This window comes from Tauraco erythrolophus, chromosome 11, assembly GCF_009769465.1.
Source record: "Tauraco erythrolophus isolate bTauEry1 chromosome 11, bTauEry1.pri, whole genome shotgun sequence".
Lineage (NCBI taxonomy): Eukaryota > Metazoa > Chordata > Aves > Musophagiformes > Musophagidae > Tauraco > Tauraco erythrolophus.
In genome coordinates, this window is record NC_141475.1 from 16,824,140 (window position 1) to 16,838,496 (window position 14,357).

The 14,357-nt window shown below is 46.2% G+C and overlaps 1 protein-coding gene across 1 annotated transcript in view; it reads right to left on the reverse strand.

The window, feature by feature from the left end:
* Positions 1-14,357, reverse strand: part of CCDC50 (coiled-coil domain containing 50) — a 39,484-nt gene that overhangs the window by 16,093 nt on the left and 9,034 nt on the right. The window contains exons 2-3 of the mRNA XM_086618622.1: positions 4,955-5,017; positions 3,483-3,612 (exon numbers count right to left, since the gene is read on the reverse strand). Coding sequence (XP_086474748.1) covers positions 3,483-3,612; positions 4,955-5,017 — 193 coding nt within the window. The remainder of the gene's footprint in view (positions 1-3,482; positions 3,613-4,954; positions 5,018-14,357) is intronic.

The following is a 14,357-nucleotide window of genomic DNA, read 5'->3' on the forward strand; positions in this document are numbered from 1 at the left end:
GGAATGACACTGTCACAAGAAGAGAGAGGGTTTAGAGGACAAATCTCACCAAGAAACAACTAATCTGTTATAGGGAATGAAAAGGAACATGCAGCAGGAGGGAAAATAAGCTTTATTTCTGTCAACTCCTCCTTGGAAGCAGACCTGCAATTGGGTACTGCATGTTATTTATATCCCTTTCCTCAAACACGAATCCCAAGCCAGTGTCACAACATGACATTTCCTTCCCTTTCCCCAACCACCACACTCACAAACACTTGTGCATATCCATAAACTGACCCACGTCTAGAGACACGCTGGAAGGCACTCAGGAATTTCAGTGTTTGTAGGGCTGGAGTTATCAATAGATTAAAACACCTTCAGTTAGGTTTACAGTTGGACTCAATGACCTGAAAGGTCTTTTCTAGCTGAAATTATTTTATGATTCTATTTAGACACCAGTTTCTTTCATCTGGATAATAAAACCTGGCATTTTGTTTATGTGCCTGTGTGCATTTCACCTGACTCCAAGAAGAGACCTGTTCCAAGCCACACGACCTCACACGGCAGCAAATCTAGTTCTTGAACGTGCCAAATAAAAAGGGACCTTGGCAAACCTGGCACCAGCAGGGAACAACAGTCCCCAGCAAAACAATAGCTGAATATGCAAATCTTGGGGAGCAGGCTGTCAGTGGGCCTAAGACAGGGGATCCTTTACGACCCCAGCCTCAGAGGACACAAATCCAGGTAGAAAATAGTTTAGAAAGGTCAGACATATCAAGGCATTGCACGTCTCCAGTTCCCTGGCACCTGTGAACAGAGCTAAGGTGCCAAGTTCATCAGCACCAACTGACTTTCTAAATGCTTAAAATACTTCTTATTGCAGACAAACAGGAGACAGAAACAGCTAATCGTCTTTCAGAGCCACAGCAACAAGGTCATTGCCTCTCCATTCACAGCAAAGAACACTAGAAGTAATGCAAAAGCATAAGCATTTTCTTGTTGCTGATGACACGCATCTTGGAACCCACCAGATCAATCTCTAAGAACCACTAAACAACAACAGAGGATTAGATTTTGGGTTTTATTGCTCAGTGGTAATTAAATACTGAGACTTGATTAGTTAATCAACATAAGCTAGTGTTTCAACTTGACTGAGCATGAGAATATAGGTGGAAGAACTTTGACAGCTCTTCTTGTCCTTCAGTTTCCTTAGTGCGAGTTCAAGTGTCCATTAGTCCCTAGAAATCAGCCAGAGCAACGTTAACAGTCACCATCCCCGAATATCACACCTGGGTGTCCTTCCTTCCTGGGCAGCCAGGAGTGTTAAGAGTGTCAGGAAAACTCTACATTAGTTTAGGAAAAAGAGAAACAAGAAGGTCCATGTGATCAGAAAGTTCCCATTCACGTTGGCTGTAGCAAATAATTGTTGCCAGATGAGGAGAAAAAAAAATAAAAGGACTGAAGGGAACCATTCAAAGGAACTGTTCACATTAGTGTAACAGAACCATCACAGCACTGGGAGCAAAACAAGGAAAGAGCATATTTTCACGGTATTTCCGACAGTTATTTTAGCAACCTCGCTACTATGCTTGGCAGTGTGCAGGCTGCTCAGCTAGATGTGAGAGATGCTTTTAAAGCAGCATGAAAATAAGGCTTGATGCCTCCCTGAATTTTTAAAAAGAGAAGTTACTTACTCATCTTCACAAAGTCTTTCTGAGGGAATTCAGGATTTGAAAGACAGAAGAAAGCCCATAAATGCGAAGAGTTTTTTTATGTTCCCTGTTTCTAAAGACCACCTTGTTCTGCCCCTTTACTCCTTCCATCACCTTGCAGTGTCAAACTGCCCTAGACCATACAGAAAGTAACAACAGCAAGGATCATTTTGTTGCCAGAACACGCTGATCTTGCACAAGGAAGAGACAGTGGGTTTGTAAAAAGAATTAAGGAAGAAAAAGATCTGATTACAAAAGGATGTCTCCAACTTTTTTTTACTATTGTTGCAGAAGAGCTCATGCTTTCAGGAGCAGAACGGCTGCTGACACAACACTTTCCATCAGCAGTTCTGCCTGTAACTTGGCTCACAAAGTTTGTAAATCCCATTTTATGGGGTCCTACAACAAGAAAATTGTTTGCAGTTCCCAGCAAGTAACAAAGAATCATCATCTCTGCCATAAAAAATTAATTTTTATGTTGTCATTTACATGCTTACATCTCTAATTGGTAATGAAGACAAAACTATTGTAAGAAAGCAAAGACTTGAGAGATACACATGCATCTACCCAGTGCTGCCCGAGTACGCTGGGAACATTGAAAACAGTGGCTGATTTGTCACACCCCAACTTCAAATCTTTTATGAGCAGCTCCTTTGAAGCCAGTCCTGTGTCTCACACATCTGCAATACAGAGCTCTTCTACCCCTGCGCTGTCCCTGCCAGATGAGCCACCCAGGGTCTGTGACCCACCACCAGCTGTACCTGGTGGGTGGCATCACGGAGCATGACACCAGCTGGGAAGCAGTGTCTTGCAGACCCAGCATCTGCAGAGAGCCCTGTCCTGATCGCTCTCATCATGGGGATCTGACTGAGCCCCATCACACGACCGAGTTTTTACATCTCACGCATTGCAAAAGACTAAGTGGAGAGGGAGAAAAAAATAATAGAAAAAATAGAAAAGCACCAATGTCAACTCTGGATTGGACAGTACAGTTTGTTTCGCCCTGCACTGCCATGTTTCATTTCTATACCAGCTCCACAGCCTAAGAGCCCTGGCACACACAGAGTCAAATCACAGGCCACAGGGTTAGATCTGGTGTGTAGGGCCTGAGTGAACCTGCAGGGCAAACCAGATCACTCATTAAACATCCTTCCACAGCTGCCACAGAAGCCAGTGACTGCAAGAGAAGGCCTGTCCCCCAACACCCATCTCCACCATCTGACCCTGGGACAGCAGATCCTCTTCCCAGGTCACTTCACACTGGAGTATCTGCAAGCACAACCAGGGGCTTTCAGCTGTTCAACGCAGCAGGACCCCAAAAAGCAATGTGCCCAGCTCTTCAAGAGCACTCATCAGGCACAATGCGAACATGCCAATATTTGCCATTTCCACAGGAGAAGGAATTCACTGTTAACACTGTGTACTTCTGCGGTGTAGTTTCTTCTTTCTCAGACTTCAGACAGGGACCGGGTCAACGCAAGTGGCCAAGTTACCCCATGTTGCCAGCAGGCAGCAGAACAGGGAGGCTCCTTCCCATGGCTAGGCAACAGAACTTAAGCCAGAATGGGCCCCAGGACAACCTACTCCCATCCTGTTCGCATCACTCTGTGCCAAAACCTACTTATCAATACTTCTACAGCAACAGAGAGCCAACAGAAAAAGGAAACAAAAGCAAAAGGCTGATCAACCTGAACCCCACATACTGTCAATCAACTCAAAACAAAGCAGTTGATTTCACTGCTCTGACCAAAGGAGACCAGCATTTCAATGGCTCCATCCCAAACTCACAAGTCTTTTCGGTGTTTTTGGATTTGAGCACGTGCTTTCAGATCCTCCTCCTCTTGCAGTTGCTTGGCCATCTGCAAGTCATGTTGCACCAGACGATTACGCTGAACGTTTGTTGCCAAGTGATGCTCAACTGGAAATAAACAGACAAGAACCCCCAAATCAGCCTGCAGAACTTCATGGTGTGAACAAGACAAAGCAAGTGGGAGGGAGATTCCAGGCCAGACAAGAAGACAGTTCTTGGAAGGAAAACATCATGTAGCATCTCTAAAGGTGGGGAAGTCCTGAACTGAAATTACTCTAGCAGCTTGAGATTGCGTCGTTTCAGCACTGAGGGGGCTGTACATGTGTGTCTGTTACCAAAACAAGGTCTGCATATCTTAATCACATCCAAATTTTTACGGAATGCTTTTTTAGGCTTTGAATTTCATTTTCTGGCCACAGGAAATTACCCCAGATTAATAAAATGGAGCTGCAAGGGACCACCAGAGGCCAGTGAGGATAAGTTAAACCTAAACCACTTCTGAGGGATGCTTCCCCAATTTGTTCTCAAGAACCTCCAGAGGAGGAAACTCCTCTTGCTCTCAACATATTCAGTTCCAGAATCTTGCTGCCTTTATATTTAGCAACTGAATACTACAGCAAGTCCTTTACCATACATGGATACTGCCTGCAAGAAAAGATGGCTACATGAGCTGCAGCTGAGTGCCAGCTTTAAATCAGTGGTCTCAGGTTCCAGCAGCAAAGTCACAACTTCAGCACAAGCTGCATGGTTGGTGGAGCAGCTGGAATGGTATAAGCACCTAGTACTGGTAGATACCAATGGTCTTGGCACCCAAAGCACAATAGAGAGGGCACCACACCTGAAATTGCAAAGCAAACATATCCTAAGTAACAGATAAGCACGTTAAAAAAAAAAAAAAAAACCAAAAAATACAACCACCAGCCACTCCGAAGTTCCTGGCTGTAATTTTTTTTTTTTTCTCCTTTTTAAACCCTACAGTACACAGCTGCCCTACCTCAGAAGGTCTCAAAATGAAGCCTCCTTCCAAAAGGCAGGCACTAGCAATTCTGAAATAAGTAAATAAACAGACCTCTTCTGGTTGCACCTCAGGTCAGCCTATAAAACTTAAGCTTCCAAAATTCGTAGCTGTTTCTAAAAACCTTGCACAGCAACAAAACCTCAAGTGCACTCCCACATGCAATTTTGTCAGAAATGGCATAAACAAACTCAACTCTAAAGGACAGCACAAAATTGAAACATGAAACAACTATCTCAAGGGTACAATGTGAGCTGGGGCAGAACACAGAGTAGCGTTACAGGACAGTGAAGACAGTAATAATAATCCATGTTCCATTAAAAAGAATAAAATGAAATAAAAGCCAGGAGGATTTTTCTTAGCAAAACGAAACAAAGCCATGTATCTGTTGGGACAGAGTTGCTTCAGCTTATTCCACAGATCATTACTACTTACTCTCTTGCTCCTGTAAGTTATGGGCCAAGGTATGATCTTCCAGAACAGCGAAGTCTCGACACACTGGACAGGGAAACAAAGCAAAGAGAATTAGCATCAGGGAAAAAAAACAAAACAAAACAAACAAACAAAAAAAAAAAAGAAAGAGCTATGGGGGTCAGGGGAGCATACATACACTGAGACTTCTGACACACTTGCTACCAGCCAAGGTCTGGACTTGTGTTTTTTTCCCCTCCTGCACCTGTGGCTATTTTTGCATGTGCTTACTTCTTTGTCCCTGTTTGCATAACAAGCCTTCTCCACTCCCTTCTCCACCTCCACTTCTTTAGTTTAAGACCAGAATTGCCCATGTCGCTGCTGGATCAGACCTTGTGTACAAATCCCTGTATTTCACCCAGATTTATACCAATGCCCACACTGAGAGTGTGCAACTAAAACCAAGTGCAAGCGTTTGTGCTTACTAGGACTTTCTTTACCAGGTTAAAGACTCTGAGAATAGCATTTTCCCCGCACAAAGGCACACGCACACTGTCACCTCTGCAGAGCTGAGCAGACTGAGCTCCATGGCTCTCACTGCAAGGCATTTCTACCAGCTCAGGAATCATTTTGCAGTTGTCTCTTGTAAGCTTCATTGACTTTTTCTGAGTGCAGATGCTGGATTTGTATCTAGAACCCAGATACGGGATCAACCACAGCATTACCGGCAGCAATAAGCACAGCTTTTTAAAAAGATGCTGAAAATGACCCACAGACAAGCTGAAATGGAAGACAATGAGTTCCCTTTACCACCAGCCTGAAAGGAGGAGATTTTTGCCAAAGGCTATCACTTTCGCACTTGAACTTTCAAAAGAACGCTCTACCCACACTGTAGAAAAACACCAGCGTTTATTTTTAACTTCTTACGATTGGCAGCAGGGCAACAAAACCCAAGTCAGATACGTATCAGGAGAGGCACCACACACAGCACCAGGTTCACTCTTTTAGTAGGTACACATCAGCTTCTCGATGAACCAAGGAAAAACTCTGACCTGTGCCCCAAACTGCAGGATGGGGCCCTGCTCTGCACATCTGCCATACACAGGGCTCCCGTCTGCTTCAAGAGGAGTTTAAGGCAGGGGCACTGAAAAATTTACACTGGAGAAGTCTGTCACTTGTTTATCCCTCAGTGTGAAAATCTAAGCAGCTTAACCAGACCTGAGAGGGGAATATCTCCCATTTGAAATGTACAGCACAAAGCAGAGACACACAAGGTGCTTCGGAAGCTGCAGAGGAAGGTACGAGCCACCGCCGCTGAGCTCCACAGGCAAAACCTCTGGGAAAGACCAAGGTTTCTCTTTAGCAGAGCACAGGCAACAGCCTAGTAGAGAAAGAGAAAATAACCCCCAAATCCCCAGAACATACCAAAACTACGAGAGAAGTTTGAGGAACACATTCATGAAGGAGTTCAGAGTCAGAGAAGATAAAACCTTTCCATCACCGCAACACACAGAAAACACTACAAGGAAAGGAGAAGGTAGCCACGTCCTCCCGAGCCACAGTCCCACAAGCCTTCCCTCTTCATGCATTGACACACATGCTCAGCTACAGAAGCATCAAGATGCTCCTCTGAGCCCAGGTATCTTCACAAAACATCTAATTTCTAGTTGTGTGTACTAAGAGATCAGACAAACCCTTCATCCTTTATAGTATTCAATAGAATTTTTGATTCAGACTTTCCAAATTGGAGGGTGTCTTACATATGACAAAATCTCCTAACAGCTAAAGCAGCACTTCAGGCAAGGAGAGTGATAAGCAGCAGAGTAGAGATGAGGACAAAGATCATGGTTATACGATCTCATAGCGACTCACTTTCCGCACGTACAATTCTGGATGGTGCAATTAACATTTTGTTTATTGTAACTGAGGTTTTTTTATTGTAACTTCTCTTAAAAAAGGGAAGAGGATACAAAACACTGAATAGCACTGAAACACTTCCAGTGGGCATTTGAGTCTATAAGAAACACTGTCTTCAGCCACAGATCTAGAAAAGCCACAGCTGAGTTGCAGGCAGCAGGGCTATTCACAGGTGACATACCCAGGGTGCTTGGTGGTCATAAACACATCTTTATGGGATAGGGCAAGGGGATCTTGCTCACAGAGACTTTATTTCTGTGGTCCCTAATACTACTTCAGTTTCATAGCGTGACTGTGGAACAACCACCTTCTGCGTACAAGAAGCACCATCTGGCCTGCTGGAAGGGCTCATCCAACTTGGAGGTTTGAGCCCTACTACGAATTCAGAGCTATGCAAAGACACCTCAATACAGAGCCAGTTTGTCCAAATCTAAAGCTGTGCTTTTACCACCACGTATTCAAGAAGCAGCACTTGCTCCTGACAGGTTTGTTTGGTTTTTTTTTAAAAAAAAAGGAGGAGAGGGAAGGGAAGTGGTGTTTTTAACTGCAATAGGTGTCTGAGCAAGTCCACTGCGCAGCTGCCTGAACAGCTGTAGCAGCAAGTCAAGGCGGGCAGCGCAGGAGCAAGGATGAACTTTTCAGAGCTGCATATTTTTTGTATAAAGATCACTGCTGTAAGAAAAGCTTATGAAATGGCACCCTAGTCCTTCCCAGCTCCTTACTGCACAGGTTCATAAACTGCTCTAATCCTTGTGGCATTCAGAGCTCTGCCTCGTCGGTCACGTTGCTGATGGTGCTGGCAAGCCTTTGCTCCGCCTTCCCCGGGAGAGGCACACACGCAGAGCGGGACTTTAGATTTTTTTACTCCACTCTACCCACACCCACACTTCTCTCTCTCTTGGGAAAACACATGTTGACAGAAACATGCTTGATGTGCAGGCGAGAAAGTGGGAGGGCCGTGGTAGAACACTGCTGCTCTTCTCTTCACAGTCTTGCACCAGCCCCAAAAAAGCCTCATCTCTTCCAGTGAGCTTCATTTCTATGATACAGCAAATAATGTTAAACCTTTTTGATCGATGTGCCACTAAAGATTTTCTAATTAAGGCACACACTCTTTAAATAAAAAGGCCAGGTATGTATATTGTTGTGTTGTATAGATGGGGCTGTTCCTTCTACCCTCTCCTCCAGAGATCTCTTCAGTAGCAGACGGGCCCCCAAAGTTAAACAAACAAACAAACAAACAAAATCAAGAAAACAAAACAAACTCTGGTCTTCACTTCCTACGGGCCACAGCTGAAAGCTGCTGGATGCCAGAGACGGAAAGCAGGGACCGAGGCTCCTGCCTGGGCTGTTGTGGCTCTCCAGGACAGGTTGTGCCGCTCAGAGCTCCGTGCTGGGCAGGAAGCACACACAGCCCAGAGCACCACCACGCACGATCCCAGCTCAGAACGCGAAGCAGTCAAGGTCAGACCCAGAGCCACCCCAGCAGCCATGCCTGTGGCTGGGCACAGCCACCGCTTGCCCTGTGCAGGCTCCACGATGTCCCCGTCTCATAGGGGACACAGCATGGAGCAGGCTGGTGGGGCAGCAGCAAGTCTTGGGTTCACTCGTATGTTTGGATTTGTTTGTGCACTGCTGAAAAAGCCGCTCAGCTGCGCAGACACTTCTATTAAGCTGCTCTTACAAACTCACAGAGGGACGGCTCAAGCCCACAGTCCTTGCTTTGTGCTGCTGGAGCTGCTGGCAGGGCAGACGGCACAACAAGACCTTTCGTCACCATCAGGAACTTGGCTGGGCTGGCCGCCTCCAACTCATCCAAGCACACTATTCCCAAGTCCCATCAGCCCAAGAACAACATGCAAAGGAAGATGAGAACATCCCATTACGAACACAACTAAGTGCTGTCAGCCAGCCAGGTGGCAAGAGATGGGGACACCTGCAACTCCCCAGCAAGTCTGGGGGTGATGACAAGTGTCAAGCACTCCCTCAAGACTAGACCCAGCACCCACAGCACTGAGTCAAGCATGGCCACAGCTGCAAGTGAGGTCAAGGAAACCAACCCTCCATCCTTGAAGAAATGCATCCATAAGGAAGGCAATTACGAAATAACCGAGGATGTGGACCAGCCAGGCATGGTCTGAAATGAAGCTTCATCGGTGCTAGTCCTCAGTCCCTGCCAGTCTCAGCATGGCCCTAGCACACTCAGTACAAGGCATTATGTGTGCTGGGTTTGTGCTGAGAAATAGGATGGCCCCAAAGACAGCGCAGAGACTCACAATTCCTCCTCTCCAAAAGGCTTCGTATTTAAGGGGGAAAAAAAAAGCTATTTCCTTATCACCTAACTCTATACCTAAAAAATGAAAAGTAAGATTAATGTTACATTCACTGCTACGAATTAACTTGATGTCCCATCTCCAGGCCCCAGCTGGGAGCCATCACACAGTCAAACACGCAGCAGGGCTGCGATCACAGGAGCTACAGCTGGCAAATCCAGTGAAGCATAAAACATTAACAACAGGTTTACCATAGTCAGATTAGGCCAGTATGCCTTGGCGCAGCAGGGAGCAGGCTTGGGATGTGTGCTTCTGGCACAGCTGTCAAGGAAAGAAATACCAGCTCTGGAATCCCAGCCACTGCCACAGCCAGAAATGCCAGGAGGGAAGGACGAAGGCAGAAGCATGACTGGAAGCATTGTCCTTTGCAGCAGTGGTGGGCTGCAAAATCCATGCAGTAGCATGAAAGAGGGAGCTCGCTGGCTTGAGGGATCCTGAAGAGCCTCTCTGCCAGCTCCAAGCACAGGTCTTCTCCACTGGTAGGAGTTCACCCCAAAAATATGTCTTTCTAAGCACCAGTGCATCTGAGGCTCTTGCAGGCATAATTGCAAGCCCTACCTCTATGGCCAAGATAAGAATGTTTCTAGATACTCTAGATACTTCACAAAATTTCCCAGAATAACTTTTTCCTTTTTATATTCTGCTGTCTGCCTCACTAGCTTTCTCCAGCATCACCTTAGCTTCATAGCTCAGCATTTCTAACAACAAAAGGCTTCAAAGAGAGTGAGATAACCACAACAGAGGAGTAAAGGCAGCCTTAGATGTTGCTAGCAATACTTAGGTGTGCGACAAAGAAGTAGATAATGTCCAGGAATGGGTAGCATGAACATGCACCGGCTCTACAAGAGGTAAACCTCCCTCCAGCTTCTCAAGCGAGGATTACAGCAAAACACACGCTCCACTTCTGCCTGAAGTCTTAGACCGTATTTTGACATCTGCCGAAGGGCCCCCTTGGTTCACGTGGCCTGTATGACGTGCTCCGGAATACTGGCCAGTTCAGTGACCCAGCAACCATACACGCATGCTCCAAGCATTTCCTTTTGGGTCTTAAAAGCCCTCTCTTGCTTCCCACTCCCTCCACTCCCAACATTTTCCCATAAGCATCATGTGCTGGATAATTCACAAAATAAACTAGAAAGCATGAGTCATGCTTAGTTTAGAGCATCTGCAGTTTTTGAATCCTGAGCTGAAGGACAGGAGTGAGATGAAAAGTCATGCAGGAAAAAAACAGTTTCATCAACTAAAAATCCCTTTTTAGGGCCTACAGAGCTAACGAGTTAAGTGGCAAGCAGCAAGTGCAGCCTGTTACAAGCCAGCAGTCTGAGGAAGATGCTGAGTTATGAAGATCCCTGCAGATACAAAAGCAAGCTGGGATCTCACAGAGACTCCTACCACAACAAGGGACTGGCCAGGTCACCCCAAGCCAAGTAAACCCTCCAAAATCTACAGATTGTTTTCTTGAAACAAAGCCAACATGACCAAGCAGCCACTCAACTGGAGGTGAGAGCTACCTAGCAGGCAGCTTCCAGAGGAAACAGGCAACTGGGATGTTCCCTTCTCACCCCCAGCAAAGCTGCTCTGCGAGACACATGGCCTGATCTCAGCACTTCTCATTTCCACCCTGCCTCTCCCATCACACCAGGAGATTCCTGGGCTCCTGCTACCACACACAGGCACTGACGGAGGCTGGCCAGGACACATCCTGGCTGCTGCAGTTACACAGACAGCATTCCTAGGACCATATTCATCAGGCACTGTCAGTGCCAAGGACATCAGAAAACTCATGCAGGGAGAAGGTGGGTCCCAGGTGGAGGGCAGGGCTGGGCAGCCTGGGGAAGGGAACGATTTCTGCTTCTCAGCCACAGCACCAGAGCATCTCATGTAGCCAGGAGCTATGAGACAGCACAAGAAGACTGGGTGGCCCCATGGAGAGCCAAACTGAAGGGTCTTGGTCTAATTCTTAAAAGTGTAAACATGCAAATTAAAAAAAAAAATCACCAAAGAATTATGGTTTTTTTTTCATTCTCAGTCTTGGCCTGGAAACTAAGAATAGCTTGGGATTGGGGAAGGAGGTTATCCTCTCTACTCTAAACTAATGCCTTGAGGTCAAGGCCATGAGATGTTTGTGCTCTGTCTGCACTGTTCTTCAACAATAAGCTTTCACCTGCCCAACAATGCTTTAAAAAGTAAGACTATATATATATATATTTTTTGGAATTGAATCCTCAGAACATGAGTCTATTTTTTAACCTGCCTTGAAATAGAAATCAGCAGCATTCACAAGATGTCTTCTCTGAGACTACTAGTTTGGTGTTCTCAATTCTGTAAACATGCCTGCACACTGTCCTGTAGAGCAGTCCTCAAGCTGACAGAGCATTTGCTGAACACCCCACAGTAGAAGGTGATGCATTTGCGCAGTATAAACAGGAAGCTGGAGATACGCAAGATCACAAAATAAAAAATGGCACCACAAGGGAGCTCAAAAGGTCATACTAGAGCATGTCCTTGCCACAAAACTTGACAAAATTTATCATTCTGTCTTTATTACAGAAGGCTGCCATATTTTTCATCACTGGATGACTATGCACTACATGGCTTCATCTGCAGTCTTTCTAAATACAAGTGACATGGACAGTGGGATCGAGTGCACCCTCAGCACATTTGCCGACAACACCAAGCTGTTGTTGCTCACACACATGGTGTGAGCAACACGCTGGAGGGAAGGGATGCCATCCAGAGGGACCCAGACAGGATTGAGAGGTGGGCCCATGCAAACCTCATGAAGTTCAACAAGGCCAAGTGCAAGGTCCTGCATGTGGGTTGTGGCAATCCCAAGCACAAGTACAGGGTGGGCAGAGAATAGATTGAGAGCAGCTCAGAGGAGAAGGACTTGCGGGTGCTGGCTGATGAGAGGCTCATACTGCTGATACGAGCCGGCAATGTGGACTGGCAGCCCAGAAAGCCAACCGTACCCTGGGCTGCATCCAAAGAAGCGTGGCCAGCAGGGAGGTGATGCTGCCCCTCTACTCTGCTTTCATGAGACCCCCACCTGCAGTACTGCATTCAGCTCTGCAGCCCCCAACATAAGAAGGACATGGAGCTGTTGGAGTGAGTCCAAAGGGGGGTCACAAAGATGATCCGAGAGCTGGAACACCTCTCCTACGAAGACAGGCTGAGAGAGTTGGGGTTGTTCAGCCTGGAGAAGAAAAGGCTCCACGGAGACCTTCTAACAGCCTCCCAGTACCTAAAGGAGGCCTACAAGAAAGCTGCAGAAGGACTTTTTGCAAGGGCATGTAGTGACAGGACAAGGAGCAATGGATATAAGCTGAAAGAGGGTATATTTTGATTAGATCTAATGAAGAAATTCTTCACTATGAAGGTGGTGAGGCACTGGAGCAGGTTGCCCAGATAAGTTGTGGAAGCCCCATCCCTGGAAGTGTTCAAGGCCAGGCTGGATGAGGCTTTGCGCAACCTGGTCTAGTGGAAGGTGTCCCCTGTCCATGGCAGGGGGGTTGGAACTAGATGATCTTCAAGGTTCCTTCCAACTCAAAACATTCTACGATTCTATGAACTCTTCTTATCCTCCAAGCTTAAAACACAGTCCATAGGTCAAGAATATTAAAGATTATGTCTTTGACTTCCAGAAGAAAATGTTGAGTTTAAGCACTTCAAGCTTGGACATACAGATGTACTTGAAAATAGCGTTGAGCCTTAAGGAGTACTGGCACCTATACTTTGAAAACTCAGCCTTTTCAGCCAGATCCAGCTAGGTCCCCAGATATGAAGTACTCAGAGCCACAAGAACTTTCCAAACCCCCTCAGTCCAGTAGCCAATATTGCTGTTACAGCTGCTGCCTCCTATTCCAGAAATGCCTGTGCATTGAGGGGCTGAATACATACAGCATTTTGCCACTTCAAAGCAGAGAGCAAATATCTAAGCCACAATACATTAATGTCAGAGTCACTACCTGCCAGGCTCAGAACACTACCATCTCCGTAGCTCTTTGAGTGCCCCAGCGTCCATCAGCCTGTACAAGACTGCCTAGACCCAAGAGGTCACTGGCAAGCTCAGCCATCACACTATGGATCCATCAGTAACATTCAGGCAGACAGGTATAAAAGCCTCAAGGTAGATATATTTATTAGTCAGGGATGGCTTGGCTAGTCGACAGCACAGCCAAGTAGTAGACTCCATGGAGCCAAACACACACTTCACTCACAATATTTGAGACATAACTGCTTCCATGTGTGAAGGTAATCTTAATCATCAGTGAGAACAAAAGTTGCTTCTGTAGTTGTCCTCTCCAGCATCTGACACGGCTTCGGTTGACTCGGCTAACACAACATGTGCAAAATGAACAACCAACAACAAAGACAGGGAGAAGTTTACTTAGTAGTCAACTTTCACCACTGCTCCCCAACCATGGATCACAGCAAAACAAACACCACTGCCTCCAACAGCTGTATCTCACCCTCGCTTTGCCCAAAGGGAAACCACCATACAGGTCAGCAGAGAGCAGGGCAGGAGGTACCTTCACCAGGAGAGGTCAAAAATCCCTGGCTCACACAGATGTCCCCAGGAGCACCACTGCAGCTGTAAAGCATGCCTTCAGCAGTGTCCCATGGATCGTATGACATTGCTCTTTTCTGGAGGTGTTTTTTTTTTTGTTTCTTTTGCAGACAGGATGTCAGGGCGGTTTTTGTTTCATGCCCAGCACCGCTCATTTAAACTAGTGTAAGGAAGAGAGAAAAGAAAAACAGTCTCCTTTCATGCACAACTCGAAACAGACACCCACTCAGAAAACTGCTCAGGCGTGGAATTTGCATCTTGAGATTTGCACTATATATGCTGCTTTCCCCACACCCATCTCAATGGCGATCACCATATTTTGCTTTGATCTGTTTATTTCAGCTTTTATTTCAGCATTTTAGGCAATTTCATACTACACACAACTCTTGGAAGGACACTCTTAATTCCCCAGATGGGCAAAACTTCTGTTCTCTGCTAAATGCAAGCCTAAATCCCTTGCTCGGTTCAGTAGTTTCTCTGCAGAGAGCTGGCAGGTCCACTCTGTGGTTGAGGGTGCCTTTTGGGAGCCATGGCACCCTGGATCTTAAACGCTTCACTAGCATTTCTAAGCCCTCAGTTTTCAGGCCGGAGTGAATAAGCTCACACA